At 30.7% G+C, this 21,727-nt stretch overlaps 1 protein-coding gene across 1 annotated transcript in view; it reads left to right on the plus strand.

Annotated features, from left to right (window-relative positions):
- LOC140062227 (serine/threonine-protein kinase ULK3-like) overlaps nucleotides 1-21,727 on the plus strand; it is a 42,744-nt gene that overhangs the window by 7,107 nt on the left and 13,910 nt on the right. The window contains exons 7-13 of the mRNA XM_072108338.1: nucleotides 290-395; nucleotides 617-657; nucleotides 901-1,006; nucleotides 1,527-1,594; nucleotides 2,202-2,277; nucleotides 2,538-2,626; nucleotides 4,260-4,335. Of these exons, the coding sequence (XP_071964439.1) occupies nucleotides 290-395; nucleotides 617-657; nucleotides 901-1,006; nucleotides 1,527-1,594; nucleotides 2,202-2,277; nucleotides 2,538-2,626; nucleotides 4,260-4,335 (562 nt within the window). The remainder of the gene's footprint in view (nucleotides 1-289; nucleotides 396-616; nucleotides 658-900; nucleotides 1,007-1,526; nucleotides 1,595-2,201; nucleotides 2,278-2,537; nucleotides 2,627-4,259; nucleotides 4,336-21,727) is intronic.

Here is a 21,727-nt window from a genome sequence, read left to right on the forward strand (position 1 = left end):
ACCGCTCTTTACCAGCTAGGCCTACACAACTAAGTCTAGCTAAGCAATGGTAGTGCATTGTTTCTCTTTTTTTTAATAATTAACCCTAAATAGTACCTTTAAATGACCCAATTTAATGTTTTTACAGTAATATATATGCATTATTTGTATTTTATTATATTCATTTTTATTATAGTTTTAATAATTGCTCCAAACTTTGTACTAAAGGGGAGCATTGTAAGTTTTTCCCAATTTGGACAGTATCTCGTCGAACTCTGAAATTAATATTTGTAGTTAACCTTTTTTCTAGAAAAAAATTGTAACAGAAGCAGCACAGAAAGATATAGAAGGTGATTACAAGTCTGCTGCCAGCCTATATTGCCAAGCTCTTGAATACTTTCTTCCTGCAATACACTGTAGGTATTATAGTAGTATGGTTATTGTATAATGGCTGTATTATTATGGTAACACATAAATTTAAGTATGTTGACGATGGATATTACTTTTACACATGCTTTAGAAGGTATCATTCGGTACACTTACATATCTTCATTAACAAGTCACCCTTCTAAAAAGACATTAAAACATTGCAAAATATTTAAGACAAATATAAATTGCCAATTTATTTCTTTGATAGATGAAAAAAATCGTACCAAAAAAGAAGCCCTGAGATCAAAGGTTAGGATTTATGTAGTTTTATTATTACAATTTGGCCATTTCATCTCAAGTCTTACTAAAAATGTAATGGTTTTTACTACTCTCAAACAATAGAGGGCACTTTATAACATATACCATGTAATTATTAGTTCTTCAAAGCAAGTATATGTCTCCTTGGCTGAATGGGTCAACACTCTGTCAGAAGATTTGTTAAAAAAGGCTTTGCCTGTTTTTAAATTTAATAATTGCAAATTATTTTTTTAGGTACGAGAATATATGCAAAGAGCTGAAGAGTTAAAACAGTCTTTCAAGCCGTCAGCTGCACATCCTCCGTCCACCCCAGAAGCGCCTTCAACCACATTTATTTTGGGTACGATCACACTTTTTAAAGTGTTAAATAATTAATGTTTCAGTACAGTAGTAATGAAGATTAATGGTATTATCTTCAAGCTTACTGTACTTGGAAACTAAGGACATTTTGATTAGGCCTCATACGAAAACATGGCAGCCAGCAGTGCAGCCCCTACCCAGATCAGCACACTGGAAGATCCCGTTTCTTTTCAAATAGTATACCAAGTTCTTGAACGTGCACTATATGTACACAACTTTACACTCAAAGGATGAGGCAACAAAAGTAAAGCATTTTGCCTAAAGATACAATCAGTATGGTGCAGATAGACTCGACCCCAGCCTATCACATGATAGTCCGATTTCCCTATCATTATTTGATGTCTATACAGCACTGTACCTGACAATATTCCCAAACAGTCTCAAAAACGCAAATGGGCCCAACTATCATAATTGTTAATTGAAAAAAACTTAGATGTAGAAATCCTAATATTATTGTACTGTTTCTTACTTACTTACACAATTTGATTTTCCTTTTTTAGATGGGTTAGCTAATGGATATCCTGAATTAAAAGCAGCATTGCATACAACATGCCAAGCTGAAACATTTGTAAGAATTTTACAATTGATTTCATCGTGTACATAGTAATAGTAAAATTGTCAGAAAGCTCAAATGAGGATGTAGGGATACTGAATTCTGCTAGATTTTCACTAGTTGCAGGTACTATCACAACTCCCATGTTCAGATATGTACAGATGTTTTTAAATGCTGTATTGTAATAGAAGTCTCAGCAAACCATTGTTGAGAAAATCATGATGGTCAAACATCAAAAGGTGCCTTACCAATTGAAACTTTTCCTTACAATGCCTTCCGGAATTTGGTTAGATATGACAGGTTTAAAGCCCTTTCTTTTCTTAGCCATGCACAACATACTGTATTAAGAAAACAAAAGTATACTCCATATGCAAAATTTAAGAATATTCAAAGTTGTAGTGTGTTGAAAAATTGTTGGTCTTAAGGGATTCTCACAACATATTATGTTATGACACTTTTTTTAACCTTGTCTACTAGTTCACACATCCACTGTCATACACATCCAGCTGCAAAAACCTTCAGGTTGTTGAAGGCGGCAACTTAGTACAAGATGAGTTTATGATGGTGTTTATATGTTATTTACTGTACAATAAACACTATTATATATATATGTTTTTTACAGGATGAACAAGAAAGGTACCAGGAAGCATTTAGTAAATATGAAGAAGCACTAGGCCAACTATTACCAATATTACAAAGTGAGAATCTAAATGTAAAAGATATAAAGATTTAATATTTTTATGATTCTTTTATTGCTATAGTCTTTTATACTACAACTTTATAGTGGATTTTATATTTCTTAAAATTTAATATAACCGCTATTTTTGCCATAACATGAAAATGTAATATGCTCAGCTATTTCCCTGTCACATAAGACAGAACCAGAAGAATAGCTCTGGCAATGAACTTGAATTAAACATTATGGAATTGTTTAATGTATAATCTCTTTTGTCTATAGGCGAACCAAAAAGCCATAGAAGGGAACTGTTGCAAACAGAAGTTTTGAGATTTATGTCAAGAGCAGAGGAGATCAAAAACTATTTAGAAGTAAGTAAAAGAGTGCCTATTTAACACTTTGACTGCCAGAGGTTTTTCCAGTTAGAAACTGCCACCGCCAGCGTTTTTAACCCAATTTGATGTAGACTAAAATAATCATAAAGATTTTAGCTTTACAATGGTACCAAGAACGATTTTCAAATCACAATATGTAAATCGTAATAGTAGAATAAAAGTAACCTCTTCGAGTTTTTCGTAGTTTAGAGCAAGAAAGTCGAGATATTCGCGATTTTGTGCAAGACATCACAATATAAAAATATTGCCCGGTGAGATTAACAAATAACGTAAAAGTTGCTTACACTGCACCGATAGGCCTATAAAACACGTTATCACTATATCTAAAAATGTATTACATTTTATAAATCATGAATCTTACCTCAAAGTTTTGCCAAAATCCACATAGTGAAGACACCAGGCCTAGTAAACGAGGCCTAAAGTTGGTCCGGAACTGTTTTACGACTAGGCCTAGGCTAGCCTAGTACTAGCCTAGTAAACTGATGATAATATCCATACCATTTCACATGAATTCGTATCTACAATACTAGAGCTTCCAGAAAACGTTTTAATCATGATTATCAATTTTTATACTGACGAGATTAAAATTTACTGTAAAGATGAAAATAGGTGACCCATGTTATTTATATTTTTAGACATGATGACGTCACTAAAATTAAAATATTTTTAACTCATGCGAAAGATAGTTGATTTACCTAGACAGTATTAAAATATCGGGGGAAATGGAATACGTATAAGCGAGATGCGCTCTATTTAATGTGATGAGCAATAACAAAAGAGTAAAAAATCCTATAATTTACATTCGTGTGGCCAAACGATGACGTCATGACATCCGAGGGGTAAAGATTCTGCATGAATTCATATCTACAACATATCTGCTACATATTAAATTTAAAAAAAATTGGGGGTCATGGATGATTCTGAGGAGCTATAATAGATTCAAACTAGGCATAATTTATAGGTAATAATAGGTCTAAATCAATGTGTTCGTATGAAATCATTTTAATTTGAAATGACGTCAATCTTTTTTTTTAAATGACTAGGAAAGGCTGTAAAATCATAATTCAAGAGAAAAACACATGATTTTCATGCTCGTGGGGCACCTTACGCGTAAAATTTTTCGCGCTCGTGGGAATTTTTGACATCCTTAAAATGTCATGATCAGGGTAGAAAGTTAATTAGAAATTAATTTTGCGCATTTAGAAATTTTAAATGTGCGTGCGTGCGTAACTTCTTGTGAAACATGCCATTTTCAATCCATAGAAAGTTTGCTCTTGATATGACTTAAATTTTCACCAAGTGTCAATACAAAATTAATTTTGGTTTATAATCTATGATCAATCATTGAAATTAATAAAATCGCGCGTAACTTGCGCTGCGCGACTCTAACGTCATATAACGAAATTTCTTGCACAGCTACAGCTACAGGTCAATCTTATGACAAAGTTTTGTAAGAAGAATAACATAGAAAAAAAAAAAAGATCGTGACAATAACAAGGGGTTATCCGCCAAGTGCGGATAACCAATTACTAGAAATAATGTATGCTAGGTGCCCATCATTTAGTAACCTGGTAAATTCTGTTCTTAACTGTATATGTATATTTTGCAGATGAATCGTCTTCCATCACGACAAGATTCACTCAACCAAAGTGTAATGGTAACAAATGATTCAGAAGATGCAACATGTAAGTTTTTAACATTTATAGCTGCAAGGTTGAATCATCTCATCTTAAATTATGAGTTTATACCACTGGTGCTCTTTCCCAAAGTAGTAGCATATTTTTGGACGGTGTGTTTTTCACATATTTTCCATATACCACACTTGTGATGAACCTATATTTACTCTCTTCTTCTTATACCACACCTGGAATGAACCTACATTTACTCTCTTTTTCTTATACCACGTCCACCTGTGATAAACCTAAGTTTACTCTCTTCTTCTTATACCACACTTGGAATGAACCTAAGTTTACTCTCTTCTTCTTATACCACACCTGGAATGAACCTAAGTTTACTGTCTTCTTCTTATACCACACCTGGAATGAACCTAAGTTTACTGTCTTCTTTTTATACCACACCTGGAATGAACCTAAGTTTACTGTCTTCTTCTTATACCACACCTGGAATGAACCTAAGTTTACTGTCTTCTTCTTATACCACACTTGTAATGAACCTAAGTTTACTGTCTTCTTCTTATACCACACCTGGAATGAACCTAAGTTTACTGTCTTCTTCTTATACCACACCTGGAATGAACCTAAGTTTACTCTCTTCTTCTTATACCACACCTGGAATGAACCTAAGTTTACTGTCTTCTTCTTATACCACACCTGGAATGAACCTAAGTTTACTGTCTTCTTCTTATACCACACCTGGAATGAACCTAAGTTTACTGTCTTCTTTTTATACCACACCTGGAATGAACCTAAGTTTACTGTCTTCTTCTTATACCACACCTGGAATGAACCTAAGTTTACTCTCTTCTTTTTATACCACACCTGGAATGAACCTAAGTTTACTGTCTTCTTCTTATACCACACCTGGAATGAACCTAAGTTTACTGTCTTCTTCTTATACCACACCTGGAATGAACCTATTTTTTTTTCTACACCACAATTACTACATGCTTAATATTATTCTAGCATTTAAACTTTTGACTGAAATGTTTAGTTCGTTTTATATACACATGTTTGAGACCAGTATATCCATTTACACACCGTTTATTTCAACTTACCTTTAAAAATGTATAAGTTGGGCATTTAATTTGTATATATTTTCGGAGACTTTGTATATTCATAAATATGATACGGATATGATATAAATTTGATCTTTATTGAAATGTGTTTACAATCAACACAGATTTTAATATTTCATTGATTGATACACCAGTGGCATTCTGTACAGTGGTATCATATCCAGAGTCTCTTTAGTGGAAATTGTTTTTCCTATAGATTTTTACAAATTTTACCACTACACTATATAATTCCCATTATTGTTTAAATACACATAAATTATAGAGATATATGTACATTACAGAATAAATAGATACATACAGAATATTGACCTACCGTATACCAGAAATAATAAGTACTTATGGCACATTTTGATATGCGACATTAAGTACACTCTGTAAAAATTAAGTACACTGAACTTAGCACTGTACTATGAATTGCTCTAGTTACATTAGCAAACTTAATCTTTAAATGTTATTCGGTCATGGTTAGTTCTTATCCTTGCTTTTGTTAGTGTCATGATTCTAAATGGATTGTTTTCTGTAAAGCAAAAATATACTAGCAAGTTTAATTGCATCTTAATGCTTGCTGGCATTTGTCTTTAGTCCAGTTATGATTGAGTGTGCTTTTTCTTAATGCCCCTCGGGCTAATTTGAATCATTCAGGTGGCAGATGGCGTGATAGGATATATTCGAAAACTACAACAGATTATGCCTAATGATAAAATATTTATTTATACAAATATTTGTATTCGTAGGCTTTGCCTTTTTTACTTGTTCTTACTTTTACTTTTATCCATGTGTAAAAAAAATAGTGTGCGCAACTAAGCTAGAGTTTTATTTCATGCAGATGCGGGCATGCAGATGTTATGTTGCGTTGGTTACATTGCATTGCATTGCCAGTGGGAACCACGCTTTATAGGAGGCGCTCTGATTGAATTTTAATATTGTTGTCTTTCATTTATCTACTTTAGGTATTTTTTTAGAATTGTTTATTAAAATTGGAGACCAATTTTGTCACAATATCAATAACTTTATTTATCATTTAAGGTAATTAAAAAAAAATTTTTAAATGCATAGATCCTACATACATCCTATTAAATATCATTTGGATAATATTTCATTTACAAAAATACACAACTAGCAAACTTCTGAAGACAATAAATATTAGACTGAAATTTGATGTATATGAGAAGAGAGATGGCAATTTATTTTAAATGGAATACAATTTAGTTAGCAACAATTTCTGTCTAGATGCTGCATAATTTCTTGTTCATTCTGTCATTATTGCACATGTTTACTTCATTATTGTGCTTGGGTTATGACAAAATGCAATATGAATATAATATTTTAATTAAAAATGCTATTTAATATTGTTACTATGGTAATGTCAAATAAAATTATCTATTTGACAGGTATTTTATGCTGAGCTGTAAAATTCCACAATAACCTTAAATTTAATCTCCCACCTTTATATTTAAAATCAGATTCTACAGTCTGCCCAGCCTTTTAAGTATGAAAAAATAAAAATTTAAATAGCTAATCTTATACCAGATTCACAAATGCAACAAATTTTAATTTATTGTTCATTTTGTTTATCTGCTAAATTGTAACAGATTAGTTTTAAGTAAATAATTTTTTTGCATGGCATCCAATATTTGATATGTTTTAATTTGTTGTTTAATGAGTATTTACTAGTATTAGATTGGGACGGAAACGAACATGATAACTGTATAGTATAAAATTCACTGTTGTTTACTGACACACCTAAGGCATCACTTTTACCAAATGATATGTACAGTATAGCATATGTTATGACAACATTTGGTTTTCAATCCAAGAAAGGAAATCTATGGAAAAGTATTTCAACAAAATTTCCCAGCGGGCATATCAACATTGATCAACCATTATTTTAACATTGATAAAACGTTGAAATCAGGTTGAAGTGTGAACATTCATGGTCGATCTACTGTACCTTGTCCATACAACGTCCCTATTCAACGTTGTATTAATTATGTTGAAATCAAGTTGGTTTCCGACAACTTAAGGTTGATCTACCTTTGCTGTACGATCTGTCATCGCTGAAACAACATCACTATGTTGAAATCCGGTTGAAGTCTGACCATTTAAGGTTGATTACCGTCGTCAATACAACGAACGTCACTATTTAACATTGAAATCGGGTACAAAATCAGACATCTGTCGATACAGTGTCACTATTTAACGTTGATACAACACGTTAAAATCCGGTTGAAGCCTAACCATTTATTGTCGATTACCATTGTTGATACGTCACTATTTAACGTTGATACAACATTGAAATCAGGTAAAAAGTCTGACAATTTAAGATCGATCTACCATCGTCAAAACAACATCACTATTTAAGGTTGATACAATGTTCACAATCTGACAATTTAAACTTAATCTACCGACATCAATACAATGTCACTATAGTATTAATGTTGATACAATGTTGAAATCAGGGTGAAATCTGAAAATGATTGTTTTTCTCCGGCCTCATAAGTACCGATCCAACGTCAATCCAACATATTTTGCCCACTGGGTTAATCTTATAGGCACAAGTATAACAACATAATATAAAGTTTTTTTAATACACAGTTGCCAGGGTTTTGGTGTCTTCTACAAATTCACTCTGATTTTAATGTCAAAATCTAAATTATCTTAAAGACTGACCTGCATTTTTTGACGTTTTCCTAAAAATATTGCTTATAATAACTTAAAAATCATTAAACCAGGTCATTTCTTGTGTGCGCTCTGAGGTTAATTATGATAAAACAATGCACTACTTAAGTAGCTCACGTCAAAAGTTCTCTTGTAGAAGCCTAGCTTAGTTAGGCTTAGTTTTGTAGGCCTAGCTGGTAAAGAGCAGTAATGTACAAACATTGTACGCTAGCTATAATAGACCTAGCCTGACGTTTGACTTTTTTGACAGAATCCGTTAATACAAACTGAAAAGTTACGGTTATTGTATGATGGCGTTTACCCTTTCATGCATCACATCACGATACTAAAATATCAATCGGCACGCAAGGCATGTTGGAATTTATAGTGGGCCGCTAAAATCGACTTAATTTTTAACATTTTTCAATGTTTAAAGACAAAAAAAAATATCGCAATAAGTCCATATAGTATTTATTTTTACATAAAATTAGGTCAAAACATGTAGGTCTAGTGTCTTTAAGCATACTATTATTTGCATGGTAACTCTGACTACAAAATTATTGGGTACAAAAGTCAATTTCAGAAAAGGTTTTGATAGAATAGTTATGGTAATTAAAGCTTGTCAGCTATAATACTGCCAAATCTTGTTTAGATTGACACGACTGTAATTAAGAATCTGAGGTATGCAGTATATTTATCGATTAAAGAAGAAGAAATTTAAAGGCTACTGTAGCTTTGTTTACAAACATCAAACTGAATCGGTAGCTTATCAAGCTACAGTGCTCACTCAGCAGTACAGAAGTTTGAATTTATTGCTAGGAAGGATCCTGGATGCTTAATTAAAGGACAACCATATTATCCTCTGGCTGTAAATGTTCTATTTCTGAACTAATAATATTTAGTGCAGTACACCCTCTATAGACACAATTTGATTTTGATGTTTTCACAGATTTACAGCTTTTCACTATTAACAAAACTTGTTATCACACAACAAATGTTAAATCTGTAGGCCCACAAGTATATAAACTAATTTGGCGAAGTATGCCCCATTCGATGTTTTATTCTACTGCTGCCCTCTATGGTGATAGAAATGATTGCATTTTTTCTTCTCTACTAAAATCATTGAGGTAATTTTACCTCCATGCTAAAATGATATATCATCTCTTTTTAAAATCGTTAAAAATGTTGAATGTGTTGTTAAATTAGCCCCTGGACATGTGTAGTTTATTTTCTACTTTAAGAAAATGTGCATTTTGTAGACATACAAGCAGTTAATGTTTATGTTTTATTTTTATTGATAATAAGAACAACTTATAATGTTATGCATTTCCCAAAATAAACATACAATTTTATTTTAGCATCCATCATACAGTATTCCTTTAACCTCTTGAAGACACCAGGTTTCTACCCCAAGTGACTGAGGCTAAATAAGGTATTTTTAAAAGGTTTAGGAGAAATGCAAAATACATTTTTATGATTTATTGATTTCTTTACAATTACAACAGAATACGTAAAAATACAAAATGAAACAAAAAGCCAGGATTGTCAAAAGCGAACCTAATCACTGTTTAAAGACTTTCCTTTAACAGAAATAAAATATAATATAATATAATATAAATGACGAAAAAAATTTAAAATTAATTAATTAAAATCTAAGACGTTATAAAAAAAATACAGCAGGGACCAGGTAAAATTAAAAGAAAAAGTGTTGGCGAAGACTAGTCTCAAATTTTTGAAATGTATGCAATTGTTGGTTTTATTATTATGTGAAATATTTTGGCTTTCCGAAAAATTGCTATTTTTTAACCTAGGTCAAAGGTCCTCGACGTAGAGTAAATTACGTATGAGATACGGACCACGTCTTCAAAGGGTTAATGTCCTGAACCATACATAAAACTTTCCAAATTGTATTTTTTCTGATTGTATAAATTATGTGCTGTAGTTATATATTTATTATTATATTATAAAAAATGAATTTTGTGGTTTTCAGTATGATGTTATGTTGTTTTTACCTCACCAAGGCTTCTGAACAAACTAATTTCATTGGATGTTAAACATTAAAGGAGCCATAAATTTAGATTACCGTAGATAGCAGAAAAGTTGACATTTGGTAATATTAACCCTTTTTAGTAAAACCAAAAATAAAGAAGATCTTGTGAGGCTATTGCAAAAGACACAAAGAAAAACACAATTGCCAAAAAAACAGAATTCATGTATTTATAAAAAAAATTGTTTTGTTTTTAAATATTGTCTTACAAATTATAATTTACGAGTAAAGTTTGGTTCAACAAATAAGCTCTACAATATGGAATTCTCATATAATAAATGGCAAAATTCATGGATTGTACACATAGCAAAAATAAAACACGCTTTATAGGATAAACAACCAGTAGGCGGCTAATTGCCGACAATATTCTGTACTTAAATAGCATTTTCCAGGGCAGGATTAAAAGTTGAAAACGTTACTGTTGGAATGATAATACATATAATACCCATCCATCTGTTCATGATTTTTTTTAACGTTTCATTTTAAGTAGGTCTGCGTCCACCTGTATTAATACAGAACACAAAGAAGTGTAGATTATCATTATTTGTCTTCAACCATGTATTATGTAGTGGATGTCTTTCAATCATCTTCATTATAATATTTCATAAAATCACTGTAGTGTGATAAACAGTAGGCGACTAGTGTAAAATTAGCATTGATGTTTGAAAATGTTGTTGTTTATAAATACAAATATTAAAGATCTATTTTCCCCGATAAAATCATAAATACAAAAAAAACAAAAATAGCTTTTGATTTTGAACAAAGGATAACATTTTACCTGTACTCCAAAACGAATGAATATAAATATTAACTGTTCAAGACGTTCCAACTTGTAAAGTAATGTTGCATACGCATATGTATGTTGTAGCTTCTAAAGCCTTCTTCGCACTGGACTTGAATAAATTTAAACCATGGTAGCTTTACCCAATGTTTTATCGAAAAATTTTACCATCATTCGTACTTTTCATGCAGTTAGTTTTACCGCAATTTTACCAAAATTGACTCGCATGTGTTAACATAAGTCACACTTTCGGATTGAACTTTTAGCTGCATGCTTAGTTTTACCGAGACCATGTTAAGTTTTACTGGGCAGGCAGTGGTCAGTAAAAGTAACTATTGGACTTGGTTATGATTAGCCAGTGTTCGGATTAGACTTTTCCTGGTCACTTTAGCCGATTATTCAGTTAATTTGACCAAATTTAGTCCAGTGCGATCAAGGCTTTTATCTGTGCTGCATATTTTAATACTGTATGCGCTAGTGCAATATGCTAAACATTCATACAAATGTATATCTAGGTCGTTCACTATGCATTCATTCGTACGTTATAATTAAAGCAACATCTACTTCATATATAGACATAGTGGGGTTATATTTCAGACTAGTATTTGCAGGCTGTGATGTTTCATACCTACTTCAAAATTAAAATAAAATTTAGCGCTGTTTAACGATAAAGTTAAATATAAAGATTTATAATGTTTAATACAAAATAGTTTTATTGATCCGTTAGCTGTGATTTTTATGTATGGAAGGAGTGACAAAATATCTTAAAATGCAACATATTTTTACATAAATTCAGCATATGTATTCATCAAACTATGTACATTCAATGTTAATTTTATTTCAACCACACTAGCTGTATTGCATTGCAAATACTGTAACAAGATGGTTTTCAAAATGGCCACGTGAATAAAAAATGCGTATTGTTTTGGTTTTTAGAATCATTACCTACAGTACTGAGGACACTGTGATTAAGCAGGTAGATTATCACTAAACTACGATAGTCTACAGTTAATGAATGGTTAAAGATGAATACAATATCTATTTATTTGAGCCATTTCACATCAGTCAACCAAAATGTAACAAAGTAGTATATAGCATGCCATTTATTAATATTAATGTCACATGCAGTATATTAACAATTATTTAGTTCATGACAATAAAAATTGACAAAAGCATTCAATCTATAAAACAACTTTAATTATTTCCATAATTTCAAAACAATAAATATGTTGAATAAACAATGTGTTTATACTGACTCAAACATTCCGTGTTTGCTTGGTATCGCTTAAGAGCATTTTTTTAATCATGATTTTTTTTGCCATCATAAATCGTGTGATTACTCCCTGGATACTAAGTGATACTTACTATTCTCCGATTTAATATTACTTGCCCAGTTAGACACCACAATTACTTTACTGTACGCGGTCTAATCAGACTTAAACTACGCTTGTTGACTTCGTTAGCTAACAGACTGTAAGTATAGTTACCAAGGTCTGGCTAAGTACTGTAGCATGATATGACCAGTATGGGTTTTTTTTTTCTGTTACTGATAAGCAATCTTGACCCATGTCATAATATTAAGTGTATTAAAACAAGAGTGACACTCTTGTGTACAAGAGGAATGAATATCAAACAAAAACTATCATAAAGGAAAGGATTTTTTATTTTATTTATTTTATTTCAACAATATTTTATGAGGGTGGTCCATCCAGCATCAGCTGATCATTAGGGACCCTCAAACAAAACAAACAGTAAATACAAAATAAACTATAAAAACACAAAATTAACAAAGATATAAAAAATAAATATATATATATATATATATACAAAATATACTATATCATTTTGTTCCATATGGGCCTGTTTTTGTTGCCAAATAGATACCGTATTCTAGAAAACTGCAAAGAGCAAGTGAGTGGTGCGAGCAGATCTAGCATAAAAAACATATTTTTGATGACGCAGGGCCTTCCCTTAAAGACAAACAAAATGTCTATATTTACAACACTTCTTATTGAATAAAAAAAAACCCCATTAATTTCATGTTTTAGTTTTATTACAGTATATGAATGACGAATTAAAATATGATTGTTAATGTTATTTAAAAAGGATCTACTGTACAAAATGCTACTGTTATCATAGCATGGGTATTTTAAACACACTTTTGATCCATTTATGTGACCTTTTGATGACATCAGATTTCAATTCACATCATTATCTATGTAACTGATGATGTAATTTATCAACCTGAATGACTTATAAAATATTTATTAATTAGTATGCTACATTCTATGATAATATATTGTACAACCTTTTAACAAGTTGGTCATGTGATTTTGGTAATACTGTGATAAGACAAATTGTATAGTAGAAATATATATTTTTAAATTAAAAAAATGTAAAACCTTCACAAAAAAATCAAGCTAATTTACTAATTTGTAAAAAAAGTCCTAAGCTATAACAGAGCCCTCACAAATCAATGATGAGTCTAATATTGTGTTGTCCCTGCAGCATATACTCTGTCTTATCTTGATGTGCTTGGTGCCCAACCATGGGACAATAAAAAGTTACAGGAAAATCTCCAGCCGATTGCTCATTCTTTTGATATATATTCTTTGGTTTATTTTGAATTCAAATTTTGTAAATTTTCATAAATAAATACATGATGAATGTTCATTTTATTGAGTCTTTCGTCGAAATCCGTGACAGTTAGTAATAAATTACATTAAAAGGTTTCACCAAAACATGTCTAAATTTTTTTTAATACGAGGATCAGATTATATGGAAGAATGTGCACCAATTTATTCTTGTAATCAACTTACCTTGATTTTGACAAAAGTACTCAAAGACGTGCGACAACGTGACATATATTTCATTTAAATCTCGGAAAATGTTAATAACATAAAGTGTTGCTTGTAAATTTTCAATCAATTAAAGATCTGAAGGTGAAAGTCTTTAGTAACATGGTTATAGGTAAAAGTAATCACAGTGAGTGGTCTGTATGTTTATTGTTAACGTTGTTATGCGGATCTTTTGACATAACATTATAAACTTGTTAAAGTGTTTGCATGGCACATAGTAAAGCTTTCCTTTACTTACTCAAAAATAAGTTGTAAACATAAATAAAACATAATACTGTATATCATGAGAAGGGCAAAAAAAAGTCAATCAAGTTCAGCCCCTAAACATTTAAAAATAAATATTTAAATAAATCTGGACTCAGTACTTTTCTAAACTTTAATATACATAAAACATGTTTTGGCCCTAATGTGGATGAGCTCACTATATAACAATACATACATTCACAAAACAAAAACAAAATAAAAATAAATGTTATTGTTTTTTTTTTTTTTTTTTTTTTTTTTTTTTTTTAAACCAGAAACAACAGCAGAAACAAATCCGCCACTTACAGCTTGGTTTAACAGATACAATACAGTTACAACAACTCAGAAACACTTAAATTACGACGAAACAGATAAAGATTGGAATAAAAAATGTCAATATGGGGATGAGCCTGGACTAAACTATTATAATATAAACTTAATCTACTGATGTAACCATTTTTGAGAACATTGACTCTACAAAAAGGAACACAAAGGATAAAAATAAAATAAAATAAGTGTTTAAGTGTTTACATTGCACATAGTAAAGCTTTCTTTTATTTACCCAAAAATAAGTTGCAAACATAAAATATCATGGGAAGGGCAAAACAAAATAGTCAAAACTAATCAAGTTCAGCCCCTAAACATTGAAAAATAAATATTTAAACTTAATATACAGTATACAAAATTTTTGGACTAAATGTAGATTTTCACAAAAAAGTAATGTTCACCAATGTTCTTGTAAAGTGTGTGATAGCTATGGAGCAGGAAGCATTCAAGACATGACTGATGCTCACCAGTGTTCAACTTAGATCAAATCCTGGTTGCTGACGAGGGAGTATCCCTATAATTTGGTTTTGGTTTAGCTTCTTTTTTTCTGAGTTTGTATGTTTGGTTGGAGGTTTCAAAACATTTACATAATAAATCATAGATATTAATTAATTCATCTTATCTCATCTCATAGCCTATTTCACCCACTGCTGTGTGAAGGCCTCCTCCAGCTGTTTCCATTTAGTTCTGTTTCTTGCCGATCTTTCCCATGTTGCCGTTTCCATGTAAGTTGTTATGTCGTCACGCCATCTTCTTTTTTGCCGTCGTCTTCTTCTTCTTCCTGTCCTCGGCTGCCATTCATTCAATCTCTTCGTCCGCCATTCATTCAATCTCTTCGTCCGCCATTCATTCAATCTCTTCGTCCATCTATTGTCGTCTCTGGCTATTAATATTAATTATTATTACACAAATTATTGTTTGTTAAAGAACGATGAAAAGATCTTGATTGACTACAAAAAGCAAGTGACATGAGCTGTCAATTAATTAATACAACTTATTGTTGAAATAATTCCAAAATTATAATATTATTTTTATTATTTTAAAATCATGTTAACAACTGCCAAAACTTATTGTTAAAATGATTTTAAAATAATACTAATATTTTAAAATCATTTTAACAATAAGTTGCTGCTGTTATAGTTATTATTTTTGTATTAATTATAACATGACAGCTGGCACTTGCTTTTTGTAGTCAATCAAGATCTTTTCATCCTTCTTAATAGCAAACAATAATTTGTGTTTAATAATTAAAGAATCAGCCTTGGCAATTGATAGAGCAGCCAGAGGGTGCGATTGCTTTAGGACTTGCTACTTTTACAAACGATCCCAAACAATAGCACTTTACGCCTACACATCTATAGAATAATCAAGAACAATATAACAAGTGTAATACTGATACTGGCATGTTGTAGATCCCTAGGGACGTTTTAAGGTACAGAACATCAAAGAATGAAGGCAATAAAGAATTGCAAGGGAAGATAAAAATGCAGATATCTTCTGTCCTGTGTGTTTATTATTACAGTATTTAAGTCACAGTACTGTATATGTATTTTAAACCAACCTCAAAGTGCAAAGATAATCCTAAACAAAATTAATATATAATAACAGAATTAGAGTCAATTCATATTTTGCTTTAATTTTTGTAAAGAATTCTTTATTGCCAAAAAAAAGGCTGCATACAAAGACAATCAGGTACAACACAGGTCAAAGGGAACTGAATGCGAAGAGCCTATGTTTCCCTCATATCCCAGTGATACACCAACACCTAAAGAAAATAAAATATATAATTCAAATTTAAAAAAATCATAAAATAAAATGTCAATAATATAAAATTATAAATACTGTATATACACATTTTTATTTTTTATAATATTTGAGGGAGTATTTCTTTACAACAATGATATGTTTATATACGGTATATAAACTGTATATAAACTATATAAACAAATTTGTAGCTAATTTTTGTGAAAGAAATCAAGTTATATGTATTGTATAATATATTTTTTTATAGTTTTTTTCATACAACTTAGAGTTGAAAATAAATTTATTCGGTTTGTAGTGAATATTTGCCTAGTTTAGAAATAGAAATAAAAATTTGTGCTAAATGAATTATAAAAACAATTGTTATTGGTTTTTAAATAGAGACTAATGGAGTTTAGATTATTGGACAAAAAAATGTATGTCAATTTTCAGTAAATAGGCCGATATATAATCATTAGACCTCTCAACAATTAACTTTGTTTATTAACATCCCTATCAAAGTTGGAGTTTTGCTTCTAATGAAGATTGAAATTCATTCAAAACATTGTTTATTATTCTGCTGATGAACAAGAGTAAGCGTTGACGGCACAGCATTCCGCTGGTTGCCAGTTTATCACTCTCTCCAGGCCTCTTCACTGATTTGTTTAAATAATTTCACCAGTCAACAGCTAGGCCTCTTATTAATTAAAATAGTGAGCATGGTCAGTTAATTAGCTGCTAGCCTGGAAGAAAGACTAATAAACGAAGAATCAATTAACGTGTAGCTAGCTTAGGTATGACAGACCTCCTGGACCTGGTATACGAGAAAAATAAATTGAATTTGAATTAATTTCAAAAGAAATGGATCTGTATTGTGACAATACAACTCAAATATTTAAATTAAAATGAAATTTGTCTGAAATTGGAACACAATAAACTAAATTGCAATGCTACCAAGAATGAATACAATAAATGATTTTACTTTATTGTATACGTTTTAGCAAACTCATAGATATGTTAGTTCACCATAGTTTCAGTTGCTTTTGATTTTGTGTATAGATTATACTGTAGTAAATAGTACACTCTGCGTTTGTTTATGTCGGCATCTACAGTTTCTATGAAATGTTGAAAATCGGAGAAATTCAAGCATATGTTTAAACATATAGCATGCTTCTTAAAGCTAGGCAATATACCTCATAATTTATAATCAGTTATTTCTCAAATATGTAATGGCTTAATTGTTCTGTGTTTTTTAATGTTTTTCTTGTAGGACATATTGCATGGAATGCATCTACCACGTTATTGGATACAGCCCCCATTATTGTTGAAAAAACATACATTTTATGCTCATTATTTTATATTTTTTAATTCTTGATTGTGTTTTTCACCTTTGGATATCAACTATCAGGCTGTGGGTGGGTGTGTGGGTTTCTGTAAGGTGGATGCGTGGGTCTGATTTGTATAACAGGTTGGAATTGAAATTAAAGGACTTGAAAACTAATTTGCAGTTGTTTTGCATTTGTAATATCATTTTTAATCTTACGATTTATTGTACCATATTAACAAAATATATTCCATGGAGAAATATTAAAAACTTAAATTTATATATTGTAAATTTCAAGTCTAACTCTAATGTTTACTTGGCTTAAAATTTAAAATGTTGTTGTTGTTGTTTTAACGTTTTCCGTCTTCCGACATTACGCTTTCCACAATTTGTTTCCATTTGTTTCTGTTTATGGCAGGATGGTTTGTTATTGTGTTAGTGTCTACTTGTCCTTGTACAGTAGGTCTTTCTTTATTTGATTATTTGGAAACAAATAAAGTGTGGAAAAAGACTATTTGATGTTATTTTCCCGGATGTTATGTAGTGCGGCGTCACCCAGCACTTCCGGAATCAATTTAATTTATAATAAAAACCTTAAATTTAAAAAAATGTTAAACCAACACATGAATGCATTGTCAGGATTGAGTGAAGTTTTCAACAAAAGACCAACAAAAATCAAACTATCTGAATACTTAATGTGTAATAATGATTTCTTCATACAGTAGAACGCTTCTTTTGGACTCTTTATTTAGGAAACGCCATAAAACACCTTGCCGTGAATAAACGTCAATACAGTACATGTTTTAACACAACGGCCAAACCTATTCATGTAACATCCTAGAGGACAATTGAAACAAACATGCAACAATATGTTTTTACTACAGCCAACCCTATTTAGGATCGAGACACCACTATTAAAGGACACCAAATGGTTTACTGTATGTAAGGATGAACCTGAAGATTTATATCATTTTATGTTAAATTGTAAAGTACTACAAGAAGTGCGAATTTCAGAATTTGAATGCTTGGAACAAAACCTTAATGATTCTGGTCTTTCAGATCTATGGAATTCACTCCAGTTAAATAATTCAGAGGTTATCTTAATGATTATACTTGGTGGTGATTGTTCTGTTCTCATTCCAACAATGTCGATTAATATGGTAAACAAAGCCCATGACATTCTTGATAAATTCTGCAAATCATACCTTAAGAAAGCATGGGCCTTTAGACAACGTATCAAGTCTAACATTATCGAATGATTTTTTTATATTTTTTATTGTATGTAATTTGGTTTGGTTATCTTACTTTGTTCTTTTTCTTTTTTTATAACAATTCTGTTTACAGTCATCAAATAATTCACCACAGCTGAAATAATTTAATCTATGCTTTCCTGTTTATTGATGTCCCTAATTTGGGTTCCTAATTGTTCCTTATTATTTTTGCTGGTAGACACTGTGTATCAAGAATGTGTATATCTTAACATAGATTCTAAGTACTGTATATTCCTTTGTTCATATACTAATTGATATGCTAATTTAGTGTCCAAGCTTATGTATGTGGGTTGCATTTAATTGGTTTTAGTATTACAGTTTATTTTTAATTTGGTTTTATCGAACTTCCGTTTTATCTGAGTATTATCTGTTTTAATCTAGTCTATCTTTATTTTTATACTCATATATTTTTATATTGTATGTTTAATTGTTTTAAGGATGCACCATTATTATGTGTGCCGCTGTTCAAAAAGCGTTTTCCAAAATAAATTATTATTATTATTATTATTATTATTATACCTTACATAATCATATTAAGTAAGTTTAATTAACATTAATAATTCTCTTTTTAATTTATCTTGATTACAAATTAGACCAATCATTCTTTAACTTTATCTTACATTTGTATAACAATGAAATTCCACAAACAAATAATTAAACCGCAATGTATTCATTGCATTATTTATTTAGCTCCAATCAATTGTTATTATTCATCATGATAGATGCCAATTAGCGTTAATTATTATTTGTAATTAAACATTCCAAACACATTGTTCAATAGGTCTTTTAAATTCTTGATTTGCCTGCTTTGTTCAGCTATTCTTAATTAGGTTTGGATGAAGTTGGTTCAGTTCTTCACGGTTGGCTGAACTGAATGTGTTTTGATCAGCATTGCCATATGCCATTATAGTTATATTCATATGATAAAATGTGGTGTTCCAAGGTTAGAAAGTGACAAATTTTGATGCTCATTTGATGACCATCTTATGCTTAAGTGCTGAATATTTAAACCCTACATAATGGGTTTTATTTCAAACAGAGCGCAACTATCAATATGCAAATCTTGTTTTTGTTTCCTCTCATTTGCATATTTAAAAAACAAATTTGATGGATGCAACGGTTTATTTTCAAGACTTTATTTGCATATTGTTTAAAGTAATGATTTCACAGATACAAACTTCCGCATTATACTTCAAATAATGGCCTATGATTGGTCAATTGAATACCAGGGTAATAATTACAAAGTATCACTTGTGTGTTCTTCTAATGAAGAAAATAATGTCTCCTGTTATTGGTGGTTTCATCGATGTTGGTTGTGAACTGAATAAAAAAATGTTAAAAAAATACAACAAATTGCATTCACACTGCTTGAATTGAACATGCAGTACTATTTGAAAGTAACTAATCTGGATACTTTTAGATGTCTAAATTCAAGCCACATCACACAGCACGGTTGCAATGGCTGGGTGCATCATGTTTGACTGCCCTGCTAACTCGTTCGCGATGAAGTATTTAAACTAGTTTAAAATTATTTTACAACTTTTTTTAGCAGTGTACAATGCGACTCTACAGCTCACTATGTCTGTCGGTTGGTCGGTCGGTTGGTTGGTCAGGTGGTTGGTATTAACACTAACTCATTTGAGCATGTGACTGCAGCCATGTATATGGCCTTGTTTGCTAAATTCTTACAGCTAACGATGTATTTTATTAGGCTTTTCATTCATTATTAATATTATTAGTACAGTAATAACATATGCTTTTTTTTCTTTAGTAATTAGCATTCTGTACAGTCACAGGTCATTAACATCCAACTTTAATTACTATTATACAACAAAAATAGTAGAAAAAGTATTGCAAATTAAGCCCACTTTTGTTAAAAATCCTTTTAGCAATACTCTGTTGGCTCATCAAACATATTAAAAGATATTATGCTATTATTGACAGTTATTAACTGTTATTATACAATAAGCCAACAGATGTAATATAATTTTAAATCAACATTATAATTGCCACGACTCAAAACTGGTTTTGAGGGCACTAATTTGTAAGGCGCCATAGCTAGCTTAGTATGAGACGTGTGTCAACCATAACTACAAATACTACAAATAATAATAAAGAACAAAATATTAATTAATTGTTGTTGATTAACATCCATGGGTCAAATTGGAAATACCATTTTTTGTTAAAGTTGATTATTTCTGTACTATTGTTAATGTAAGAAAGTGAGCTGTTCTAAGCTTTAATAGGCATTTTATATTGGTAAGGTGGTCAGTTCCTTTTTCTGCGTGGTATGTATGATCTGAGAAGACCGTCTTAAATCACCTTAATTTTTTTATTATGAATTTGATTTGATACTGTTTTTGTTTTCCTTGTACTTTACACAAAATCTGTTTATAGTCATTGTTCATATTGCTTGTTCAAGGGTCTCTTTTTTCATTAAAATGAACTTTTTTTTGCAACCATAAGAAACCTAGAAAGGAGGCAAATGATGTTGGCTGTACTCTCCAGTCACCCTTTTACATCATGCATTTTTATCGATAGATGTATTCGTATTGCGTTAAATTAGACTAAGATCATGTGCGACTCTCAATGGTAATTCTAATGCTACCTCCATTAACAACTGTTTTCTACTACCATTTAACTTTATCTTATGTATTTAGTACGGATTTAAAAACATCTATTTTGCTTTTATAAATTCAAGCTATTAAGAGACTTTAAATCCAGTGCACTTGAATAGGACGCCAAAGTTAAGCCAGTCACTAAATAGATACGTCTTCAACAGTGATGGCAGGAATTGTTTATTTATTTAAACTAAAGAAAAAAATGTTTTCCGAAATAAAAGAAGTTGAAAATGAAATTGAAAGATGATTTTATCTATTTTAATCTATTTTAATTTATAGATTATTGGTCCTTTAAATCTTTACAACCATGGAAATTGACTATAAACAATCCATTATTAGTTCCACCGTCAAATACTGATATTTATTTAAACTAAAGACAAAAATGTTTTCCGAAATAAAAGAAATTGAAAATGAAATTGAAAGAAGATTTTATCTATTTTAATCTATTTTAT

This window comes from Antedon mediterranea, chromosome 11 (assembly GCF_964355755.1).
Source record: "Antedon mediterranea chromosome 11, ecAntMedi1.1, whole genome shotgun sequence".
Classification (NCBI taxonomy): domain Eukaryota; kingdom Metazoa; phylum Echinodermata; class Crinoidea; order Comatulida; family Antedonidae; genus Antedon; species Antedon mediterranea.